The following is a 26,814-nucleotide window of genomic DNA, read 5'->3' as shown; positions in this document are numbered from 1 at the left end:
TTCCCTTTCACAAAACAATCATATGTATTACCATGTTCCTCAGCAGTTCATTCAAAACCCATTGCATGATATTGCACCAATAAAACACACAGATTGCTATGGAATAAGACAGCCACCCAGGGTAAAGGTTAAAATCTTCATTAATACACTGAAAATATGACAGAACTCATGCTTTTTCTTTAAAATCAAAAATACAAAAATTAAATGTTTTCCTAAAAACTTACTAAAAAAAACTCCTTACTTTAAGGAGTGACTTGAAAATGAATCCATGTGTAATTTATACAATAAATGGCATACAGTTAAACAGGTAATATACATAAAAACAACAAAAGAAAGGATGAACAGCCTCCTCTGTAGAGTTCTTTAATTTCCAATACTGTACTCTCTGAACAAGCTTACAAAATACAAACCTTTTTTTTTATTTTATGTTTTTTGTTTTTTTTTAAAGGAAAAAAAAAAGTGCCGTCTCTTCAGTCTGAATGCGAGTGCACAGCCAAACATTTACAAGTACACCCACCGGAGAAAACATTCCCACGTACCCCCTCCCACAACCCTTCCCTGCAGGGATAGAGGATCACATCATACAAAAATACCCATCCTTCAGAAGCAGCTGTGTCAGTACCAGAGCTGTGGATGGGGTAGGGGGGAGGCCTAAATATACATATAGGTCTGTGTAGTATAGGTGCATGTATCGGTGTGTACAAACAGACAGGTAGAGAGGGAAGATTGTGAGATTAGAGTTCCTGCTCTCATCGCCTAATAGGCAACCCCCACTTTGTACTTAGCCACAAACAGGTACACCCCTCTTGTCTCTGTATACAATGCCACATTCCCCCACGCGCATCACTTTTTAATTGTAAAAAGTGTAAAAACAAAAATTACTAAGATAGATTATTACAGATGATATAAAATATATATATGTATTTCTAAAATGGAGTTTACATGGAGAACCTTAAGATTTTATCTTAAAACAAAAATAAAAAAAACAAATATACATTATGCAAGCAGAAAAATAAAAACAGCCAAATATTATAATACAATAAAAGGAAAAAAAAAAATGATAAAAAAAAATAGTTTGGCTACTAAAACAAACCGAAGCAACTGAAATACAAGGAATGGATAATGTAATACTAAACTAATATGGTTCAATGCTCGGGAGGTTAAATCCAAAAAATGGTATAAAACAAAACAAAACCAAAAAAACTCTCACTGGCTGTTCCGGTTGACATGGACGGGCTACTAGACAGAGAATAGGATGTGCCCTGTGGCTTACAGACAGTGAAGGGTTTTTCCAAGAAGTGATTGATTGGGAGTACGAGAAGCTGCCTGGTGACATTACACCAGTCATAATATGTCACGATGAAACCGTTCCATTTCCTCCCCCCTTTCCAGACAAATAAAAGAAATGCCTTCTGCAGTTATGGCAAATGGTTGTGTACAAGTCCTTGGGTCCGGCAGCTCTGCAGGTATCTGATTGTTGTCCTAGTCCAGGGGGGTCCTGCAGGTGTGACTACTGTCAATTCTAGTCTGGGGGCAAGCAGTCATGCAAGCGAAATCTGTCTCTGATGTGAGGTCGCACATCCTCATTCTGCAAAAAAAAAAAAAATTACATTTCAAAAAATAAATAAATAAAAAAAAAATGTATACACTTTAAATGACCAATCACAAGACATTCTGAAACTTGATGTTTAGTAGGTAACTTGGGATGCCTTTTAACCAAAATGTCAGATCTGTCTGCACCTTACCCTATTCCTTTCTTTGAAAGATTTTAGCTCCCAAACCATTGCAGCCCCCAATTAAAAACCTACTGTCGTCCCCCGGCCCCCACCCCTGTGCGGCGGGTGGGGGCCCTAAAGTTATCAACCACTATTGTGGACAGAAAGTGTGCCTGTGGGTTCGGGCTTCAGCTGTCAGCTGAAGCCACGCCCACAGCAGTGCTGACAGGCTATCAGCACACAAAGCGCATTCACAGTGCTTTGTGTGCTGATAGCCCGTCTGATGTATTCACCCATGCGTGAATACATGAGACGTGAGGCCTTTTTAGGGCCTCTGAACTCGGAAGTCCCTCTGGTGGCCGTCTGATTGACTGCAACAAGAGGTGTTCCAAGCTTCCAATGTAAACACAGAAAATACAGTGCTTACAAGAAAAAGGCTCCGGGTAGCTGTAGCACTCACCTAAACAACCTCATTAAGCTGAAGTTGTTCAGGTGACTATAGTGTCCCTTTAATGTGTTAATGAACTCTGGGATAGAGCTCTGCTCTTGGGGCTTTCCATCCATAGCAAAGTGCTTTGAACGCACACAGATACACTGGGAATCTGAATTTAGTAGAGTTGTGCAGAGGTGATACTCAGTGTATTTCTCATAGAAGTCAATGAAGACTCAACACACCAAAGCTGATAATCACCCAAAATACATGAGTGCTCACTGCCATGTTCTGCCATGTCTTTAAATGTAGCTGCGGTTTCAGAACATGCATAATTTATAAATAGTTATTTTGCTAAAATGCTATTATTTATAGTCAGAAATTATTAGTTTCCAACTCAAAACTGAATAGCAAGATAACTTCATTCATAAGCGGGTTTTTCTTTTGCACCAAAATATGTAAAGATCAAGCTCACCAGTTCTACAAGCTTCTCCAGGAAAGGGACAAGCTTCAGCAGCTCCTGGTCATTCTTATCCATGAACCAACTCTCGATAGGTATCCCATTTGAAAGCTGAGAAAGAAGACATCTTTTAGTTTATACAGATTATAAATAAAAATAAAACAAAAACTGCTTAGTTGTTCAGATGTTACTTGTAAGTAAGGAGTACTTATATAATTTCATGTAGGTGTTGCATCTATACAGCTCATACAGTCAGGCACACAGTTACATGCTATCTTTTATATTTTTTGTCCCCTTTTATTTTTACATGTGTATAGTTCCTCTCTTTTTGGTTTTATTCCCAACATATTTTTTAGCATTGAGCCCCCCCCCCCCTTTTTTTTTCCCCTTTATATACATATCTTTTCCATTTTGTCCCCTACCATATTATATCTCTTTTTCTTTTTCATTATGATATAATATAATACTTTTTTGACCGTTTTTACTTTAAACAAGGGCTGCATCTCCGGACACTACATTCCCCATAATGCCTTGTGTCACAACACGTGACCGCGTGCGTTCGCGATCACGTGTCCCACCTCCCTACTGGCTACCATTGGACGGAGGTGTGCCCTCACAAGCCAGCCTCCGTCCAGACGTTACACCCTCTCTAAGTTCCATGTTATATCACGTGACCGCGAGCGATCGCGGTCACGTGTCCCTTACCCTTCCGGTCTCCCCAGCTCACCATCATACGTACTACATTTCCCAATAAGCATTGGGACGCACCATGTGATCGCGGCAGCTCGCGATCACATGACCATCTATTTTACTCTTTTCTAACATTATAACCACTCGTTTTTAATTGATTTTTATAGCATTCAGTTAATAATTCTATTATAAATCAATACTCGTTACTTTTAAGTTATGTTTATGCTTTTTAACATTTCTGTATTTCTCTCATTGTATTGATGACGTCATTTTGGCGCCATAATTCAAACAATCGTGTATTCTTCAAGTCTATATAAGCTTCATTTTACCAGGTTATTGTATATTATTGCCAGTTGATAAAGCCCTGTGTGGCGAAACGCGTTTTGGCTAATTTTATATATATATTTTATATTTGTACTAATAAAGGAATATTGGCTTTTTTCACCATACATTTGCCATATACCTTTTATTTTATTTTATCTTTATATTTTATATTATATTACTTTTTTCTCTCTTAACCTGGTTACACGTCATTTTGGAGCTGACTATTGTCCAAAGAATCCTAGGTGGGGATTATACCACCCACGCCATCATAGTGAGCAGTATATCCTGCTCATTCAAATGTGAGTACGTTCTCTATTTTTTAAGTCTTACTCTTATATTTTATATACAGTGAGCACTATATTTTATTTTTCCTTTACTTTGAGGAATTACCCACATCTATGTCCCGCCAGTGGGGGATAAACGCCACTGAATGCTGATTACACTTGAGCAAGTACATGCTCTTGCATAGGTGAGTGAAATACCTCCCCTACACCCATTTTATTTTATTTTTTACTTTATTTATGCCAATACAGTCTGCACTATTGGAGTCTCCCTGTCTTTCTATTTGCATGCTCATCATTGAGTCAAGATTGCCTATACCATAGAAGATCCAGCGTTTTATTTGACTACAGTATCAAGTTTCCATCAGTCTATTGGAATCCACTACATATTGGGACTATTACGCTTATCCTTATATTTATTTTATTGTATATTTATTTATTTTTTATCTCTCATTTTATCCTTTAATTGTACTATTTCTGTACAGCGCGACCTATTACTTTGTTTTTTTACACAGTTACATGCAATTACTGATACAAAATGGTGACCTTCATCACTTCTTATGATGCCACCACATTATTTGTTATCAAAAGTATTTAACTGTATTTTCTCCCCTTCTACCTGTTGTATCAAGGTACACAAATTAGATTGTAAACTTATATAAATTTTAACAGTAGGGATATTACATTTAAAATAAAAATAAATAAATTGACCAAGAAACTAGATGCTTTGGAGGATAAGAGAGCAATACACCCAATATCCACACAAAAATGGAAACATCTTGAAGTCATTGGAGGTCCAATGAACAAGAAGACCAATGACAAACTCTGCAGCATAGTCCTAAACCGCATAATGAAGGTAATTGATTCCTCTTTATTACAAGTAAATCTGCCCAGTATTCATTTCTCACCTGGTATGCAAAGGCTTGTGGTGAGTTATCAATGATGATTGTTTTAGACAGATCCCTTCCCAGGATATTCAGATCCTTAATGTAATTCCCTTGGACACACACACAGTGCTCGCGGAACAGCCTGTGTCTATAGACAGGAAAGTAAATAAATAGAGAGATTATTAGAGGGGACACACACACACACACAAACCATTAACAGATTTATATAACCCATCATTAACAGGAGTAAGTCCCAGAAGATTGGAAGTTAGCGAATGTTGTGCCCATTCACAAGAAAGGTAGTAGGGAGGAGTCTGGCAACTACAGGCCAGTAAGCCTTACTTCAATAGTGGGGAAAGTAATGGCAATCATGTTGAAGGATAGGATTGTTGAACATCTAAAATCACATGGATTTCAAGATCAGAGACAACATGGGAGTAGACATTGCTTACCTAGATTTCAGTAAGGCTTTTGACACTGTTGCACATAGAAGGCTTATCAATAAACTGCAATCTAAGTTTGGATTCCAATATTGTTGAATGGGTAAGGCAGTGGCTGGGTGACAGGCAACAAAGGGTTGTAGTCAATGGAGTAAATCCGAAGCATGGGCTTGTCACTAGTGGGGTACCTCAGGGATCTGTACCTGGACCCATTCTCTTTAGTATTTTTATTAGTGATATTGCAGAAGGTCTTGATGGTAGGGTATGTATTTTTGCTGATGATACTAAGGTATGTAACAGGGTTTATGTTACAGGAGAGATATAGCAAATGATTTAGGTAAACTAAAAAAAAAATGGTCAGAGTTGTGGCAACTGACATTTAATGTGGATAAGTGCGAGATAATGCATCTTGGACGTAAAATCCCAAGGGCAGAGTACAGAATATTTGATAGAGTCCTAACCTCAACATCTGAGGAAAGGAATTTAGGGGTAATTATTTTAGCTGACTTAAAGGAAGGCAGACAATGTAATAGAGCAGCAGCAAATGCTAGCAGAATGCTTGGTTGTATAGGGAGAGATATTAGCAGTAGAAAGAGGGAAGTGCTCATGCCATGGTACAGAACACTGGTGAAACCTCACTTTGAGTACTGTAGGCAGTACTGTAGACCGTATCTTCAGAAAGATATTGATACTTTAGAGAGAGTTCAGAGAAGGGCTACTAAACTGGTTCATGGATTGCCTGATAAAACTTACAAGGAAAGGTTAAAGGATCTTACCATGTATAGCTTGGAGGTAAGACAAGACAGGGGGGATATGATATAAACATTTAAATACATAAGGGGAATCAACACAGTAAAGGAGGAGACTATATTTAAAAGAAGAAAAACTACCTCAACAATAGGACATAGTCTTAAATAGAGGGGCAAAGGTTTACAAATAATATCAGGAAGTATTACTTTACTGAGAGGGTAGTGGATGCATGGAACAGTCTTCCAGCTGAAGTGGTAGAGGTTAACACAGTAAAGGAGTGTAAGCATTCTTGGGATAGGCATAAGGCTATCTGGGCCGAATGGTTCTTATCTGCCGTCACATTCTAGGTTTCAAACAAAACTCTACATCCTATTAAGTGCAGGGCTTTACAAAAAGAACAAAAGAGGAATATAAAAACAGAATCTGAAACACAAGGTAGACATGAATCAAGATTACCTGACCAGTCGTTTCTTGGGATCCAATATATTCAATAATTTGTCTGCATAGACTTTCTTTGATGCAGTAAAAAGGATTATCTATTGATTTAACAGAAGCAAAGAAACCAATTAGTGTAAGTAATAGTAAGCACATTTCTACAAACACACCTTTTGAACACAAGAGAACAGTCAATTATATACAAAAAATGTACATTAAAAAACAATTCTCCATACTTTCAGACCCAAGAAGGAAAACATAAACTAATTAATAACTAATTAATTTAGAATTTTATAAAACTGGGACTTTCAGCATGTTTAGGAGTTTCAGGAGTTGGGGAGTAAATGAAGTTACTCATAATGTTCAGAATAACAAGGAATAAATAAATAAAAACTACACACAACTCACCTCATAGATCTGAGACATACGCTCCAAAAACTCACGAAAAAAAGGTCTTAATCGCACATAGACCTGTAACAGAAAATTAAGTTTAAAAACTGGCTGAGAGAAACAAATCTCAACTGAGATGGTCTTCATTTTCGTAGCTTTACCTGGTAAATAACATCCTGGAAAAGTACAGGAAATGTAAGGGCTGCATCTTCCAGTTCATTGAGGCTGCAATGCACCAGAGTTTCATCCTGCGTGACAGACATTAAGTTACAGAAAACCAAGTTCTGCTTGGGTCTTCAGCATTGGAATGACTTTCCTACGTTATGTACTTACCAGGTCCAGGACAAGGGAGAATTCTGGTGTGCTCCTAGTTTTTAAAGGAAGAGCCGGTTTCCTGTTGAGCTGCTCTTCAGTGAGCGGTGGAACATGCTTGATAAAGTAATATCTGTGCGGAAACATTAGGAAGTGATGTTAGGTCTTACATGAGGTGTATAAATTACTAAATAAAACATATCACATTCTTACAGGGCTGTAGATTTGTTTAAAGCAAAATTATGATTTCACAATATCATACAATGTCTGACACAAACCTGTAGAACTTAAAAAGTTTGTCTCTTACATTGATGTTCTCTCAACCAATAACAGTTGTAGGAGGAGTACCGGCTTGTTTAGCTAAATACTGGATTATTTTTTCCCCTATAATACTGGGAAGGTAATGTAAAGAAATATCTTAATAGGGCTCGACAGATTATCAGTCTGGTCAATATCAGCTGATATTCGGTATTTTCGGCAATATCGGTATCGGCCAATAAAGATTCTGAAATAAAAGGAAGTCCGGAATATTTCTGTCATGTGTCCTTACCTGGCCAGGGAAGGGGGATTTGGCATTCCCTGGTGGTCCTGTGCAGTGGGGTCCAGCACACTCTTACTTACCTTTCCAGCAGCTCCCTTCAGTTCCCCTGTGTAAATCTTGCAAGTCCCACAGCCGTCAAAGTTAGACAGGGGAGATGAAGGGAGCTGTGGGGGGAGAGTGTGCTGGGCCCCCACTGCACAGTCCATGCCACAGGACCACCAGGGAATGCCATACCCCCCTCCATGGCCAGGTAACAAGCAGGGAGGGGGGACAAAAAAAAAAAAAATATATATATATATATATTTTATATTTAACCCCTTAAGGACACATGACGGAAATATTCTGTCATAACTCCCTTTTATTTCAGAAGTTGTGTCCTTAAGTGGTTAAGGACCAAACTTATGGAATTAAAGAAAATCATGACATGTCACGTGTCCTTAAGGGGTTAAAAAAAACAATTAAAATAAAAAATGCCCCACCTCCACTTTACACAAATTACATACCTACAGAAACACACACACACTGCATTCACTATACACACACACTATACACACTATACAAACACTCACTGCATTCTCTATACACACTACACAAACACTCTGCATACATTATATACACACTACACAAACACACACAGCTCCCCTGTCTAAACACACTGCATCCACTACATGTGGCATGTATATTTTGTGCATTTACCTTTAGAAATAAATAGTTTATTTATTCAAAATGGTAAATGTACAGAACATCGGTAAGTTATTGGCCTGAAAGTTCACAGATTATCGGTATCGGCTATAAAAACAAAAACAAAAAAATCAGTAAATAAAAATATTGGTCGATCCCTACTTAATATGCATCTCATATGTGCAACAACATTATAATCATTATTGTGTTACACACGATCACTGTGTTTTACATGCTACACTGTTCTAGATTATATAGCGTTTTCACCTATTCATTTCAGACACTGATGCACAAAATAGCTAATGCCTCGATGTCAATAAATCAGTCTGTGATACAAAACTTCCTTACAGTACAGACGAAACTCTCAAAGCATTATTTGCTTAAGTGACAATAGTCAAGAATTGCTACTTTTGTTTTCTGCAAATGAGTTGGTGGGACCACAGCTAGTGATGTAGAATTATGGCTGGAAGGTAAAGGATGTTCTTGTTCTCGTATATAGGGCTAAAACAGACAAATGTTTCATTAACCCTCAACTTCCCTACACTCAGTCACATTTCCTGTGTGGAGTGAAAATTACAGGGGTGTTAAACCTTAAGCGGATAAATGAATTTAGAGGTTTACTATACCCAACGCCACTTGAAAATAGAGTGCCAAATTCTGCTGTGCTTTTGGTATAATATAATAAGTTATTATATATATATATATATATATATATATATATACACACACACACACACACACACACACATTATGTATATACACATATATATATATATATACATACACACCTTTACATAAATTTTAATAAAACATCAGCAAAAATCAGCATGGTTTTATGATGCACAGGTCATGTTAAACTAACTTGATTGTATTCTATGAAGAAGTAAGTAGAAGTATAGATCAGGGTGTTGCAGTGGATGTGATCTATTTGGATTTTGCCAAGATGTTTGATACAGTTCCACAGAATAGATTAGTGTTCAAACGCAAAGAAAATCGGTATAGATGAAAATTCAGAGAGTTGTCATTAATGGTACATTTTCAAGTGGACAGAGGAGGCAAGTTGTGTCCCTCAGGGTTCTGTTTTGACATCCTTCTATTTAACATGTTTAAAAATGATCTTGAAAAAAGCATTGAAAGTCATGTTTTAGTGTTTGCAGATGACACAAAACTCTGTAAAGTAATACAATGTGAGCAGGATATTACTTTCCTGCAGAGTGAGATAGACCGGGGACCTGGGCACTCAAATGGCAGATGAAATGTAATGTAGAAAAATGCAAAGTTATGCACTTCGGCATCAAGAATGCACAAGTAACTTATACCCTTAATGGAAGTGAATTAGAGAAAACCACACACGAGAAGGACTTGAGAATGGTTATAGACAACAAACTATGCAACAATGTCAATCAGCAGTGGCTAAGGCCAGTAAGGTAGTGTCATGCATGAAAAAGGGCATTCATTCTCAGGAGGAGAATATAATTTTGCCTCTTTATAAAATCACTGGTAAGACCACATCTTGAATATGCTGTGCAATTTTGGGCACCTGTTCTAAAGAAGGATATTGTGGCACTAGAAAAAGTGCAGAGGCAGGCTAAAAAATGTTTATAAAAGTAATAGAATATTTTAGCTATGAAGAAAGGTTAAAGGACCACTATAGTGCCAGGAAAACACTCGTTTTCCTGGCACTATAGTGCCCTGAGGGTGCCCCCACCCTCAGGGACCCCCTCCCGCCGGGCTCTGTAGAGAGGAAGGGGTTAAACACTTACCTTTCTCCAGCGCCGGGCGGGGAGCTTTCCTCCTCCTCTCCTCACGACGTCATCGGCTGAATGCGCATTCAGCCGGTCGCATAGGAAAGCATTTACAATGCTTTCCTATGGACGCTGGCGTCTTCTCACTGTGATTTTCACAGTGAGAAGCACGCAAGCGCCTCTAGCGGCTGTCAATGAGACAGCCACTAGAGGTTCTGGAGGCTGGATTAACTCTCAGTATAAACATAGCAGTTTCTCTGAAACTGCTATGTTTATAAAAAAAAAAAAAAGGGTTAATCCTACTGGGTGCCTAGAGTGGTCCTTTAACAAATTTAAACCGCTTTAGTTTAGAAAAACGCCGCCTGAGAGGGGATATGATAACATTATACAAATATATTTGTAGCCAATACAAACCATTGTGTGGAAATATATTCACAAACAGGACTTTACATAAGCCTAAGGCAAAGGAAAGTTTTCTTTCAACCGGAAGAACAAATAGGATATGGAATTCTCTGCCTGAAGAAGTGGTTTTATCCAAGTCTGTACAGATTTTCAAACAGCAACTAGATGCATACTTGCAAAAACAGAATATTCAAGGATATAATTTTTCAATGCAGAGTAAAAGGATTCTTGATCTATGTATTAAGGATCCAATGATTAATGTGACTGCCATTCTGGGGTCAAGAGGGAAGTTTTTCTTCCTAGTTTGTTGCAAAATTGGAAGTGCTTCAAACTGGGGTTGTTGCCTTCTTTTGGATCAACAGCAAAAAAAAAAAACAAATGTGAGGAAGGCTGAACTTGATGGACACATGTCTCTTTTCAGCCTATGTGTGTGTGTGTGTGTGTGTGTATATATATATATATATATATATATTTCCATATATATGATAGATGCAAGTGTACTACAGCAGAACAATGAGATTTAAACCTTAATTACGACCAGGGTTTGGCTAATTCCCGTTATGAAAATTCTGAACGTTCTGTTGTTGGTCCTGAGAGAAGGAAGAATGCAAAAGGGACACCAAGACCTGACAGAGAACCATATTCATTTTGTTTTGTCATGCTGCCCGACACATGGACTTTATAATATTAAATATGTGCCTCTTTCATCCTGTAGTGAAAACCCATTAAAAAAAAAAAAAAGGGAGATAATTGAGCCAATACGTATAGAAAGAGTAGAGACAGATACTTTCGAGATTTATTGGAAAAATAATGGGGGTTAACCCCTGGTTGGTTAATTCAATGAAAAAATTCAATAAAAAAAGAAAACAAAACAAAAATAAATCTCCAAAAGTGTATCTATGTGAGAGCAAACAGTGTCTATTAAGACTTAACTTTTATTCTAGTAAGTTAAAATAGGTGCAATTGTATATAACAAAAAATAATAAAAATATATAATAAAAACGGATATGTCTCCACTGTATAGTTATACTGGGCTAAGGTTCCGGGTATTTAAATTGTTACCGATTGGTTTAATAGTACTCAGAGTGAAAATAGGGGTAGCTGCAGTTTCAGTCACTGCAACTTTGTGTGCGTTAGAACTGACACCTATAGTATACTTGGTGTGCTACTAGAACCCCAGCTTAGAAGTGGATGAGAGGAAAAAAAAAAACAAGAAAAAAAAAAAATTATATGTATATATGTCTAAATAGATAGAGAGTAAATGGTAGCATAATCAAGATAAAAGTAGAGGCTAAGGTGCCTTCTAGGGCACTCACCCAAAATTCTACTATCACATTAAGCTGCCATCCATGCCCAAACCGCTAGAAAATAAATTAAAATAACAGTGGAGAACCAGTCCGTGAAAGGTAGCTGTAATGTCACTTGCCGCGGCTAGATATACGGTAATGACAGACTGACATCTATAGTATTGTGCTACCTGAGCCCCTGACGCGCGCGTTTTGCCAGTTAGCTCATAAATAGCTTAGCTTATGAATCCGGGTATCTATGGTGATTGGTCAGAGTGGATTTAAATTATCCAATGAGAATAGAAAGGGGTGTATCTCTGCCAACGCTTAAAATAAAATTAACCTTTAGTGATACTGCTGTAACTGTGTTGGTAAGTGGTAATGAGAAATAGAAAAAAAAAGTAATATGTAGAATCTGATATTAATTGGGGTACTCACAGTATATGAAATAAAAATATGAACAATATAAAAACGGATACATATTGAAAATTAAAGTTTGTGAGATAATGTGGAGCTGAATCATAAGAAGGTGTATTTAGTTTAAGTGTATCCAGTATGAAGTAGATTACTCCAAATGATATGTTAGTATCATTTTAATTAATAGTCCTTTGTTATACAAAGTATCCCTTTTTATCGCTCTATGTTGTGCCATTCACAGATCGAAAAGGGAATATGTAGAGTGTTTTTAAATAGATGGGGTGGATCTGTATAATTAGGAGTTTTTTTTCTTTGTTGAAATCTACTAATAAAAAAAAAAAAGTGAAAGAATAAAGATAATTACATATGAAAAAAGTGTGACAGTTTACCAATGATTGGGAGGGTATTAGTCTCAAAGATTATTTAAGATAATGTGTTGAAGTAATACAGTGTCATTAGTCCTTTATGTGTGTACCAGTAGTTGGATATAATTATAAAAAAGGTATGTGCCATGATTATTAGCAACTAAATCTCAACAATTTTGAGTCCAGACTCAGAAAATGTATTATGGTACTCAGACATGGGTAATGCACTTATTATCATTGGGATTGTGTTTAGTCATCTTAATGGAAGTCACTAAATTGTGGGTGAATAATTATCAATGGGGCTCTTATTATATTCAGATTTTTTAAGAAATGGGATTGAAGAATTGTTCGGATAATCACTTATTAGATTAGTTGTGAATAAGCAGTGTAAAATTAAATTATTCATTCAGACCGTGTGGTGCAAGTGTTTTTAATTTGTAGATCCATTTGGATTCCTTTTTCAACAATGTTAGATTGAAATTGTCTTTTCTAGTATTCGGATGGATCCGTTCAAGGGTTGAAATTCTTACATTTGTAATGGAATTAAACATGCTGAAGAATTCTTCTGCGAAATTCCTGATAAGTTTTTCCAACATATTGGTCTTTGCAGCTGCAAGTTATCAGATACACTAATCTGGTGGTGCAAAATCCCTTATTTTGTATGTCTTTTTAGTGTTCGTGCATTCTATAATCCTTGATGGTTTGATAAATTTGCACGCTTTCTATTATAGGGAAAACCCACCTCTCCTCAAGCATGCCTCCCCCAAAAAAATGTTTTAAGGGACACTACCGGCACAACTTCATCACATTGAAGTGGTCTGTGTGCAGTGCCCCGTCCCTTTAACACTGCAATGTTTACATTACTTGGCTAAGACAATCTCTAGTGCCATTAGAAGCACTTCCAGGATTTTCATGGAGTTTAACTCTGAGAAAAGACATCCAGTGTCTTCAAAACCCCCATAGAAAAGCACTGGTTGAATGGGGAAGGCTTAATGCATGTGCAGTACTTGTGACACACACGCATTAGGATGCCTTATCACACTGATGTTGCTGGAGGAGTGATCCAGTGATCCAGCACAGAGGGACGTCCGTGCAGGAAACAGGTAAGTGAATAAAAGGTTTAACCCTTTTCAATGTATTACTAACTGTATAGTGTTGTATAAACTGTACAGCTGTCTGTAATATTAACAGGATGGCAACTGGGCAATCCAATGTCAATGAGGCTGCAAGAATGCACAATCATGAGAAAATTACTGTCAGCTGCTATAAGTTTTGGCTAGTACATTTTTGTTTTCTCTGAATAATGCGATAACAGCTACAAGATGTACAACTGCCCATACAAAGCTGAACTACATATTGACAAAACACTTAATGCGTTATGTACCAAAGAAATAATACAAATTTAAATGCTTTCACATATCATTTGGCAATGACTTTAACAGAAAGGAGCAGGAGCAACCCCAAACTTAACTGGAGTGAAGTATATTAATGCATATTTTCCAATACAAATATTTTTACTGTGAGGGTTAGATTTAAGATTGAACAAAAAAAATAAAATAAAAGAATTCAACACTATTAGTTGCCATTATGTCTCACTTAAACCTAATATATGGATATTTCCACATCCTGCACGATATAACCTGTAATTGAGAGGATCAGTGGGCAGATAACTGTGGAATATGTTTAACAATACATTTGATTTATTTTTATTTTTTTAAGACTCACGGGTCAAAGACCTCCCAGTCTTCCTCATAAGCAGCTTCGGCATGTGCTGAGGAGTATCCGCTGTCAGGGGACACTGGTGCTACAAAGATATAAAAGCAAAATATAAGTCTTGAGGAGAAAGGGGTTGGGGGGAGCGGACATGACCAAAAAAACAAAAGCAAAGATGTCAGTTACCTGTAAGAGGTGGCATGTCTCTCTCAGGGGATTCTTCAGCCCCCTCCAGCCAGCTGTTAGCAGTAGTCCGCACAGGCGCCCCTGGGCTGGGGTAGGAGGCCCCATTAGTGGAAGTGGTGGTGCTGGTGCTAATTTCATCCACCTGTTCCATGTCTAGCTGCTTTACAATCTCTTCAGCTTCCACCGCTTGACCTGGGGAGTCTGACCCAGACGTTCCTAAAATAATTAAACTATGTAAAAAACCACGACAAAAAAAAAACACCGCTTGACGACAACGATGTGAGGCTGAAAATAATTAAGTGATCAGGTATAGATATAGTGTGGAAAAGGAAAATAATGCTTCACGCACAACCAACAGTAGTATGTAAACACTATCATGAAGAACAAAAAACAAACAAACCATTTTTATTTGCTGGTGAAAAGAAGCTGAAGACAGGAGAGAATATTGTTCCCAGCAGTGTGGTCCTGGGGGGGCTTCCTGGCCCAGATAGATCATCCAACTTCCCATTCTGCTTTACATGCTGAGCTGTCACCTCATAACCTGCAGCTTCTAAGAGAGAGAGGGAAAAGAAAACTATATGTATGGAATAAGAGATGTCATGAAAGAGAATATAGACAGATCACAACCTTGGAAAATAAGAATAAAAGCTTTGCTACTGTCTGTAGCATACCATCCATTCACAATAATCTTCTCTTGCATGAACATGTGTTGGGACCATACCTCCATTCACTTGACTTTTCCTCCTAACACGTGCAATGGGCTTGCTTGGTTTGTCAACAATACGTGGAGTTGAGGTGATGAGGTTATTATCAAGATCGCGCTCCACCCGGCTTCTTTTTGCAGGATTCTCTCGATCTTCCTAAAATGGCCGAGCAAAATATTATCTAAAATCGTTTCAACATTGTAAGTTAGCCATAACTATATTAAATACTCCATTATGTGTGATAATAAGTAGTCGCTGGTAATCTTGCATAACATGCTGTAAAATCATTTTACAATATAAATCAGTGTGTACATCTGCACTTCCCAACACAGCTAAGACACAACAACATTTTGGAAATACGGTGTGGGCCCTGCTACTACAAAACATAAAGAAGGACAATAGTCATCAAGTCTATGCTGGTGGTTCTTAAACCTCAGACACATTTATCCAGTTCTCACACTGACTGGCATACCTTGGGTGTACTGCCTTTGATGAAATTTTTTATTGTAGAGAGTAAACCGGTGTCTGGTTTAGGCAGTTTCTCTTGTCCCAAAGCAGAGCTCTCCTCTTCCTCCTCCTCCTCAGAGTGCTTCCTCTTGCTACGTGCAGTGCGGCCAGCTGGCCCGTGACTGCTGCGCGGAGACCCCTTCCGCGTTCTCAGCCTCATTTTTATAAGCGCCACATAAAAGCTTAAGAAAAGAAGATTAGAAAATGAGGGTCACCAAGCATATTTTGAGGGATAAGTACATGCACCCAAAGTATTTTTTTTTTATTAGCCCACACCAGGAAAGCAATATTAAAGTGTAATATATTTTATACATACATATATATACATATATATATATATATATATACACACACATATATATATATATATATATATACACACACACACAGAGTGTGATGCTTCTAATAAAATGTAAACACCATGCATGTGTAAAAATACAATATAATAAACAAAAAAGTTAGGTAAGTGAGCTAAAACTGAATTTTAACGATAAAAACAAAGAACAACAAACAAAAAGTTATAGTGATGCAACATCAAGCAATAAACCAGAAATATGTATACTGAATACAGTGTTAGGAGAGCAAGGCAACTGTAATCAAACATGTAGCAATAAAACCAAAATACTGTATATGCAAAGTATCAAAACCTCAAGTAATTCCACTCCTAAGATGTAACCAAGAAAGAAAACAGAGCTTCTTAAAGGAACACTATAGTCACCTAAATTACTTTAGCTAAATAAAGCAGTTTAAATGTATAGATCATTCCCCTTCAATTTCACTGCTCAATTCACTGTCATTTATGAGTTAAATCACTTCTTTTCTGTTTATGCAGCTCTAGCCACACCTCCCCTGGCTATGATTGACAGAGCCTGCATGAAAAACAAAAACCAACTGGTTTCACTTTCAAACAGATGTAATTTACCTTAAATAATTGTATCTCAATCTCTAAATTGAACTTTAAATCACATACAGGAGGCTCTTACAGGGTCTATCAAGCTATGAACATAGCAGGGGATAAGAAAATCTTAATTAAACAGAACTTGCAATAAAGAAAGCCTAAATAGGGCTCTCTTTACAGGAAGTGTTTATGGAAGGCTGTGCAAGTCACATGCAGGGAGGTGTGACTAGGGTTCATAAACAAAGGGATTTAACTCCTAAATGGCAGAGGATTGAGCAGTGAGGCTGCAGGGGCATGTTCTATACACCAAAACTGCTTCATTAAGCTAAAGTTGTTCAGGTGACTATCGTGTCCCTTTAAACACCAGGTTGCTAGGTATTTGCGATAAAAAAACAAACCAAAAAAACTGATGCAACCAGACGACTATCCGTGTTATGAGTAAAGTGAGAATAGTCAGGAATTGAAAGTAAGTTTAACATTTTAGGCCAAAGTAGTTGAACTGAAAAAAATCCCCATTCCCTTGCAGAACATAAAGGGACACTATATGCACCCAGACCACTTCATCTCATTGAAGTGGTCTGGGTGCAGTGTTCCTATTGCCCTTAGTCCTGCAATATAAAATATTGCAGTACTAAGACAGCCTCTTCCGGGAAATTACCAGACTTTAGGTTGCCTGACGCTGGACAGTCTCACAACCTGCAAGAGGACATCCAGAGCCAGTTAAAGCTCTATAGGAAAGCATTGAGTCAGTATTTAGCCATCACGCATGAACAGGAGGAAAGTGTCACCCCAGCCCAACCCATTGGCGGCTGGTGGGGCCTCTAAAAATAATCACATGGGGGAATGGGGGACAACTTCCACTGGTGGCAAGAAGGGGGCTCTATATAATAAAGTGGAGGATGGACTTATTGTTCACCAAAGTCTCCTACCCCAAAACTACGTACCCTATTATTTTTAGCACCCTCACCTGCCACCAAAAGGTATGTGTTGGAAGGACAATATATCCCTCTATTCATTTTATTTAATAGTTCCCACAGGGGACACTAGCCCTCAACATCCCCTTTATTTTATTAGCCCCTACTCGCGGGCATGTGTGGGGTACTTAGGGTTCTTACCACTTTAAAAAGGTATTGTGTTTCCCACCATTGATTTATTGGATTAGCGACTGAGCAGCAATAGTTGCCCAGTCGCAAGTCTTTTAGGACTATTAAAAGGAAGTGCTTTACATAAGTTTGGTCTTCCAGCTTCTCACTTAGTTTTTAAATAGATCCTTTCTTTGGTATCCTTATTGCAATCCCAAGGGGTGTTTGACTAAGTGACTACTAAATAAGACTGGACATAACCCATATTGAATACCCTGTGTTGTCTACTATAAAAAAAAAACAAAAAACAATATATATGGTTTGATGGGGGTAAATCACATTGGCTGGCTTCAATAATGTCCCAAATAGGACATGGGTGCATGATGACCAGCTGTGAAAATTCCAAGTTGGAAAACTGGAATGCGTACCCTCCAAATAAGGTCTTTTAGCCCCCAGATAACCCAACACACCTATACATGGGTGGTATCACTGTACTCAGGAGATGTTGCTGAACACATATTGGGGTGTTCTTGGGCAGAAACTCTTAAAGTTCTCAGTACATGTATTCTTAAATTGCTATGTGTGTCAAAAAATCACCAATTATTATTATTATTATTATTTATAATTTGGCAATGTTTGGTGGTAAAATGGTTGCATGAAAAGAGTCAAAATACCCCAAGTTTAATACCTTAGGTTGTCTTCTAAAAAAATAATAATATATATCACACATACACACACACACACACACACACACACACACGTGAAGGGTTATTCAGGGATTCCTGACAGATATCAGTGTTACAATGTAACTTTTCCTAATTTGGGGGGAAAATGGTTTTTAAATAAAGTGCTACTTGTACTTATTGCCCTATAACTTTCCACAAAAAAAAAAAAAGCTAACAACATGTTAACATTGGGTATTTCTAAACTCATGACAAAATTTAGAAGCTATTTGGGTGTTGGGTGTTTCTTGGCGGTTGTAGATGCGTAACAGATTTTGGAGGTCAAAGTTAGAAAAGGTGCTTTGGTTTTTTTTTTTTTTTACATTTTTTCATCGTATTGTATGAGGAAAAAAATTATAGTAAATTATATGATATGATGAAAATAATGGTATCTTTAGAAAGACCATTTAATGGTGAGAAAAAACTATAAGTGTGGGTACAGTAAATGAGTAAGAGGAAAATTACAGCTAAACACAAACACTACAGAAATGTAAAAACAGCCCTGGTCCACAAAGAAAATTGAAAAGCGGACTTGTCATTAAGGGGTTAAGTTTCTTGGGTTAACAAAACTGCTGCCCAAGCTGAAAACAGGTGCACAGTGATGTGAAGGAGCCTGTCAGCGGATTCAAAGAGTACAAATACTTGGACAGGCAGGAGGTACAGCTTCCTCTTGTCATGTTTGTAGGCTTATAACTGTAAATCACTGTTGTATTAAGCAAATTCATGCAGGAAGATTAGAAAAGAAAAATTACCTTGCAACAATCTTATTGAGGAAGATGTGTTTGAAGCGTCCCCTTAAGAAAACCAGTCTTAAGAACTAGCTTATGTGAGGTATAAGGTTTTCTTATGCATATTACATGGTCATGTAATATGACATTATTTGTGGGACCCTCCATACAGATTGGCTGTCACAACTAAACAGGTAAGGAATATGAGGGCTTAATGATTATGTATTTATGTTTCTGAAAACAGACTAGGAATATTGTTTTCATGGCCCACTCCATTTTGTTTATGATGTAGAAAATGGATTGTTAAATATCAAAACTTTTAAATTGATCCCCCTTCCCCTTGCACACATAGGAGCTTGTTCTTTCACACCTGTTGGATTTTAATCAATAAAGCAATAAGATCTCCTAGCCCTTTTACGATGGTATACTTTATTTTCACTGCTAACTTAGTGGGTGCGATATATGTCCTGTTACCAAGTAGATTTTTGGTTTTGTTTTTCCCTTTTTCAGTCATCCTCCCCTGGGTCCTTTGAAATTCTTTTTGCTTTGCTAGTTTTTTGAAGTGCACACCTCAGCCCATGTTTACTTTTCAACAATAAAGCAACAGATTTGATGGCACATATTTTGCATCTTATTTCAAATCAGTGTATATTCTAAGAGAGCAGTTGGAACGGTCTGTGCTTGCGACAACTCCCAAGGAATGCTGGTAGAAGGTGGTGCTTTTGACATACTTTTGCTGGTAACAGATGATTAAGTAAACACTCTTTTTTCCAGGTTTTAAAGTTGTAGGTCCTAATTGTATTGTACATTACCAACATTTAAAGAGACACTAGTCACCTGAACAACTTTAGCTTAATGAAGCAGTTTTGGTGTATAGAACATGCCCATGCAGCCTCACTGCTCAATCCTCTGCCAATTAGGAGTTAAATCCCTTTGTTTATGAACCCTAGTCACACCTCCCTGCATGTGACTTGAACAGCCTTCCATAAACACTTCCTGTAAAGAGAGCCCTATTTAGGCTCTCTTTATTGCAAGTTCTGTTTAATTAAGATTGTCTTATCCCCTGCTATGTTAATAGCTTGATAGACCCTGCAAGAGCCTCTTGTATGTGATTAAAGTTCAATTTAGAGATTGAGATACAATTATTTAAGGTAAATTGCATCTGTTTGAAAGTGAAACCAGTTTTTTTTTTTTTCATGCAGGCTCTGTCAATCATAGGCAGGGGAGGTGTGGCTAGGGCTGCATAAACAGAAACAAAGTGATTTAACTCCTAAATGACAGTGAATTGAGCAGTGAAATTGCAGGGGAATGATCTATACACTAAAACTGCTTTATTTAGCTAAAGTAATTTAGGCGACTATAGTGTTCCTTTAAGGGTAATTTCACGAAATTAACTTCATCAAGACTTGATTTTAACTTAAGATGTCACTTACCGTAATGATTAAAAAGACTAAGTACCAGACCCACTACAAGCTTGATGTACTAGCTCTGGTACAAAGAGACTGTCCTGCAATTTGACAATTGTGAACACTGTCACTTAACCCTAGAGGCCTATCAGCATGCAGATGTTGAACACTCCCCATTGAGATGCATTGAACCAATTCATCTCTATGAAGAAGGTTGACTGACGCAAAGCGGCGATTGCACATGTCCCCTATGGGGAAGCATTGGATTGGCCAGTGTCATCTGTAATGGTGATCTCATCCAAGTAATTAGAGTCGGCTGCACCATAGGGCTAAAGTAATTAATTTCAGTTGTTAAGGGGTACCCTATAATCTAGATAGAGAAAACAATGTTAGAAACGCGTGGTTGTATCCCCAATGTCAGAATGTTCATTTAAGGCAGGTGTGCCCAAAAGGTAGATTCCCAGATGTTGCAGTACTACAACTCCCATGATTTAAGGTAAGCAGCAACATTTAACTTATTACATTCCCAAATGCAACATTAAAGATTTCAAAGATTATTCCTCTCTATTTACTTATGTATGAGAGCTCTGTGGTTACCAGAATTTCTCATTTTATTTTAGTTTCCCTTTATGTTAAGGTCCTATAATTAGTATAGTGCAGATATTGGTAAATTACTTTTTTCATGGTGGCAGGTTGTCTGCAAATTGGAGAAACATAATCACGTATGTAGTGTAAAAATCTGCAGTTCAAAAATAAGCCATCAAGGTCCTAGGACATGTCTTCTTGCCCCGTTTCCCCACCCCCAGACAGATTTCCTATTCTTGCCTCAATCTCTATCCATCCCTTTTATTCTGTTCAACTCCAAGAGTGTTTTTTTTCTCTCTTTGTCACTTTCATTGTCCCTACTGCAGTCCTGCCTTCTCTTCACTTCTTATCTTGCAACTTTACAGGATAAAGAAGACGACAATCACCAAAAAGGAAGAATGGGATTTCTTGGTTAGTGTAGCCTGTGTGGCATGATGTGCTTCGTAAAATGGACAGCAACAATAGTGCCCCCTGTGCATTAGTTGAGTAGCTGCCCGACACTGGCCACTGGACGAAAAAGTAAATTAAATATTAGTGCCACGTGCAGTGCAAATTTGGCACACACCCAAAGACAGCTTAAGGACTGCAGCGCCTTCACTCTCTAAATGTAACCGTAACAACGTAAACAAAATAAAAAACTGAAATGGGCCTGACAGCAGATAAGCTGTTTTTTGTGCATTTGTTTTTCTGTGTTCATGTTGGACAACTTTCTTTAACAGTGGGACTAGTGAAAACGCCATCAGTTTGAAGTAGCCCTGGTCAGCTGGAGGGTAGGCAAGGCCATTTATGTACTAAGATGATAGATGCCAGACACAGACTGAGGAATTACTGCACTTGAATGTATTTGTTAAATCTTAGAAATAAAACTATATGATTCAGCTGGAGCCAACATATCCATGACCCTTGCAGCATTACAGAAATGATGGAAGACGTGACTACAAAAGCCAATTACAAATAGATAAGATTACTACGTGACGAAATAATGATCTAGTTAAAGGGACAATAAGCACCATAACCACTCCAACTATACGTACATTAGCTCTGTGCCAATGGATAAATTCCAATTGTTACAATACTACAGCAACCCTCCCCTCCCAACTACACAGTTGTAATACTATTTGATGACGCAATAGAACTACAACCACTTGTTTGACATTAAACCGGGGTATAGCACCATACACTCTGTAACATAACCATTAGGTGAGAAGCATGTCCAAGACTGAAGTGGTTGTTAAATGGTTTGAAGTAGAAAAAAATCACACCACCAGACTTGTTGGCAAACTTAAACACATTCATGTGTTTTAGAGTAGTAGTAGTCAAATATGGGGATGCTCTGCTGTTTCTAGAGTAAAAAAATCAAGGCTAGCAAACAGTGCTTTCCACACCATCTGTTTCTCTCATTGTCACATATGTGAAAATATACACTGCAGACTCAGTGTTTTACTACCAGAGTATATGCATAAGCCATTAATCTGCATCAGCCACTTCTGAGTTGCAGAGGATTATGGGAAATGCGGTACAAAAAAAAAAATACAAAAATAAATGGTAGTACCAAATTGTTAGAAAGTTTTAATATATCAAAACGTAGCTGTTCATTGATAACATGCTATCTACTACAATGAAATTGACAATACAAATGAAGAAGCAAAGCTTTTGCTTTAGCTACACCTGAAGAGGGGGCTATACTGTGCTCATCTGCGAGACCCATATAAGCATCAAACCATTTGAAAGAATTTGAATGCCTACCATAAGGTAGTTCCAGAAGATTTCTGACACCATAACAACTACAACTAGCTGTAATGTGTATGGTGCCAACAGTATACATTTTAAACCCTGCCATGATGTGCAATTCTGCAATGAAGGTAGTGGCTCCTTGAGCGCATAGTGTTTATGATGCATGTACTGTTCCTTTAAGAACTGTTCATGCTCTTTGAAGTGGAAATTATGTTTTGTACAACATAAGTAAAATGTAACTTTAGGTCATTGTATTACTTTTCATATTATACCATTTTATAATTTAATTCACTCAGTATGCTTGGATGTCCTGGCCAACACAGAGCATATCGTGCAAATTCATCTCACCTGCACACTACCATTGAAGGAATTTCCAAGAGTGCATGTTCTTGCACAACATTTATTTTCAGATATCGGACTGTGCATAAATGCAACTGGCACATTACAATGTGATTGAGTTGCCCTGGAAACATTAGTGCTGACAAGTTTTTGGGTAAAAGTGTATTTTATTATTTGTCATTCCGTTCAGGTGTGATTAAGTGGCACATTAAGCAAAATAACCAACTCCAAATAATAAAATATGCTAAAATACACTTTTACCCCCACATTCTAGGTAAGACAAATACTATGAGTTAGTTATTTTGCTTAAAATCACATCTGAACGAAACGGCAAATAATAAAATACGCTAAAATATACTTTTACCAGTTTTTGTGTGTCGTCTTCACCCTTTTCTTTTAAACCCCCGTGGCACTAATCATCTCAGTATGCACTTTAATGCCATTTATTAGAGGTGAGCGAATGAGAAAAAGTGTCCTTTCCATAAGAGTGAAGGGATCTTATCCCAAATTAAACAAACTGCTTATATAAAAAAAAAAAAAAAAAAAAAAAAAAAAAAAAAAAACATACAAGGCTGCATACATCAACAACTTAATCAGCAGGACATACCAAGCTGGCATACCAAGACTGTGATAATCACAAAGTGCAACACTGCATCCTACTAGAATTATAAAAAGGTTTACATTATCAAATTGTCTCAGAAGTATATCATTAAACTAAAAGCAATCAATACCACACAAAACTAGTAGGGTATATCTACTTTATCTTCCTGACACTATATTTCAATATGAAGGGTTAGTTGTTCAATACATATTGTCAATCCACTACACATAAAGGATTAAACCGTGAACAACTTTACATTATTTGAATAATGCATTTTTTTTTTTATTTTTTTTTAATCCTGGGACACAAATCTTACTATTTTTTTTTTTTTTTAATTTATGTATCCTTTTTAATTTGTAAGATTTGTGTGGTGAGAAAAAACAACTAGCTAAACATAAAAAGGAACACAATAACACAGCCTAACTGGTCATGCAGAGTACAACATAAAAAACGGTAGTCATATTACAAACAAAATACATAATTACAAACTGGTGCTTAACAGCTGATTAACAATAACAGGGAGCATGCAACAATCTCGAACTTGGAGAAGCTTGGTTCAATGGGGATCTAATGATTTAATTGGTCTAGGATAAACTGAACCCTCCCACAAGTGATACATTTATGCAGCACGTCGCTTGTTACTGTAAGAAATATGGTTTACAGTGAAAGTGTACAAACGTTCCATGATCTCGAGGTGACCAAAGTGAAGATTCTCCAGCTGTTGCAAACTACAACTCCCATGATGCTCTACTGGCAAAGAACCAAAAAGGATGTTTTTGTAGTTCTACAAGAATTAGGAGAAATCTTTTTTTTTTTTTTAAAGCACTTCTTACATAATCCATCATAGATGATGTCTAGGGGCTGTAAGAAACATGACCTCTAAACCTATGATCTCTGGCCTGTGAGCCCTTCCATGAAGAGGCATCACATGTCTGTGTGTTTACATTTCACTGACCCTATGTGTACATTCAATTAATAGCTATATTGCTTTATTTAAAACAGAATTACAATTAAACAGCATGATTTTAACAGCTTCCCCTGAATACACCCCCCCCCCACCCCCCAATCTGAACATTATACACAATCCCAGGCAGGCATTACTAGAAGAGGCTGGGCTGTGTGTATAGATAGTTTATATTGATGTGGACCTATGAACACTGCTACTATAAGCACTGTCACACTGCCTCCCACCTGGATGCGCACATACTACATACATGAAGCTCCATGCACATACATGCACACACACACCTGTGCCGGCCGCCATGCAAGCTTTGTTACCCTGTATACAGACATTACTGTCCATTATAATCTGTAAGGCAGGCAGGCAGATAGTGGAAGCAGTGGGTGCTCGGAGACTCGGAGACACGGCGGCCGCTGCTCTCCCTCTCTCTCCCGCCCGCCAGACAGACAAGGCCTCTCCCGAGCCGCGGCCTCGCGTACTGCCCGCCCCGGGGCCTTACCTGCACTGCCCGGTGCTCTCCGGAGGAGGTGTCGGGGTGTCCCTAGGCCGAGCTGAGCCCCTCAAGATGTCCCGGGCTCCGGCCTCCTTGGTGTCTCCGGGCCGTGGACGCTAAATCCCGGGCGCCATTTCCCGCCGACCGAGAGCGCAGGACCCGGATACAGCGCAGTGCGCATGCGCGGCCGAGGAGGAGGAGAGCAGAGGGAAGGATTGGGATTGAAGGGCCGAATGGACAGCCAGCCGCGCTCCCCATTAACAAGCACATGGCACGGATAGGGTTAACGGGACCGGCTTCATAGAGCGAGCCCCAGCCCAAGTGATATGGAGAGATATTAGGTGTAAATGCACAACCCGTGGGGTCAGGCTAGGGGGGCTAGTGATAGCCAAGAGGAACACTTACATCACGGGTCAGGGTACTGTACCTACCTACCTGGGAATCCCCCCCCGGGGTTATTCACTAAACGAGAGGAATGGGAACTGCACATTTTACATCTAAATATCACATGCACTACATTACCACTACCTTTAATACACTTATATATTTTATATATATATATACCGATATATAGGATTGTTTTCATTGTAGACAGGAAGCCATCTACATTTAGATGTAACACATTCTACTGCAGGGCTGCATTGTTATGCTATCTGTCCTCAAATAGGACAAAACATTCCACTCCGATTTTTATGAATCAGGTTTTCTGTAATCTTTACATTTCCATTAAAAGAAACCCGATATAGTGTTTATTCACTTAACACGGCTATTCATTAACCCCTTAAGGACACATGACATGTGGGACATGTCATGCTTCCCTTTTATTCCAGGTTTGGTCCTTAAGGGGTTAAAGTAATTAAATATTTTCAAATTAGCACTTTTTTGTCTACTATCTGCAATTCGGTTTTCTGTTCACTGCCAATTTACTGTTCGGTTCACCCAGATTATCCTGTCTCTTTCCCTGCTCCTGTATCCTTACAAATAAGAAAGAACCAGTAATACAGGAGGAGGCGTTTCTTACTTTTAATGGAAATATTTTGATAGCCGAGCCTTTAGAATTGAAATTAAACATTTGTCGTCATAGAGAGCAGCAACAATGATAGAGACCTGCAGTAGAATTATTCTCCTAATCATTCTAGAATTTTATAAGAAATAACTTTCGAAATGATGAGAACTTTGTTGTGGGCTTGCGGATGAAAAAAAAAGGAAAAAAGTTATACACAAAATATACAAACACAAGCAGTACTTTTACATCACTTTGAAAGAGAAGATGTAACACCCAATGATATTGTAAGCTTGAAATTAAAGGCACCCAGGTTCTTTACATTAAACAGTAAATTGTACACTGGCATTAAATAAGTAATTCACAGTAATGGGGATGGGGTGGGAAACCATACAAGAGGGGTATGCAATTCAATGAGAAGTCTTTACAAGGCAAGGGGGAGTGTAACCAGGTTAAAGGGACACTATAGTCACCAGACCAACTACAGCTTATTGACTTTGTTCTGGTGAGTAGAATAGCTCCCTTTAGGCTTTTTGCTGTAAACACTGTCTTTTCAGATAAAATGCAGGGTTTACATTACAGCCTAGTAATAACTTCACTG

At 38.0% G+C, this 26,814-nt stretch overlaps 1 protein-coding gene across 1 annotated transcript; it reads right to left on the bottom strand.

The window, feature by feature from the left end:
• Nucleotides 1-25,422, bottom strand: CTDSPL2 (CTD small phosphatase like 2). The gene is made up of 13 exons (XM_063448703.1): nt 25,217-25,422; nt 15,627-15,843; nt 15,172-15,310; nt 14,851-15,000; nt 14,451-14,666; nt 14,277-14,355; nt 7,136-7,247; nt 6,964-7,050; nt 6,821-6,883; nt 6,434-6,513; nt 4,809-4,935; nt 2,621-2,716; nt 1-1,588 (listed from the first exon to the last, which is right to left on the bottom strand). Exons 2-13 carry the CDS (start codon nt 15,819-15,821, stop codon nt 1,523-1,525), a joined length of 1,410 nt encoding a protein of 469 aa, XP_063304773.1. The 5' UTR covers nt 15,822-15,843; nt 25,217-25,422; the 3' UTR covers nt 1-1,522.
• Nucleotides 25,423-26,814: the final 1,392 nt, after the last annotated feature.

The sequence above is a fragment of the Pelobates fuscus genome, chromosome 3 (assembly GCF_036172605.1).
Source record: "Pelobates fuscus isolate aPelFus1 chromosome 3, aPelFus1.pri, whole genome shotgun sequence".
NCBI lineage: Eukaryota > Metazoa > Chordata > Amphibia > Anura > Pelobatidae > Pelobates > Pelobates fuscus.
Note: the sequence above shows the minus strand (reverse complement) of the source record. Positions and strands in the feature narration are given on the sequence as shown.

What these genes read in the sequence shown, in the direction of transcription:
- CTDSPL2 (XM_063448703.1), bottom strand. Translation starts at nt 15,821, where the DNA reads ATGAGGCTGAGAACGCGGAAGGGGTCTCCGCGCAGCAGTCACGGGCCA. An exon ending in AGACATGCCACCTCTTACAG is followed by an intron (nt 14,356 to 14,450) that starts GTAACTGACATC and finishes ATATCTTTGTAG; the next exon opens with CACCAGTGTCCCCTGACAGC. An exon ending in GTATGTCTCAGATCTATGAG is followed by an intron (nt 6,514 to 6,820) that starts GTGAGTTGTGTG and finishes TTAAATCAATAG; the next exon opens with ATAATCCTTTTTACTGCATC.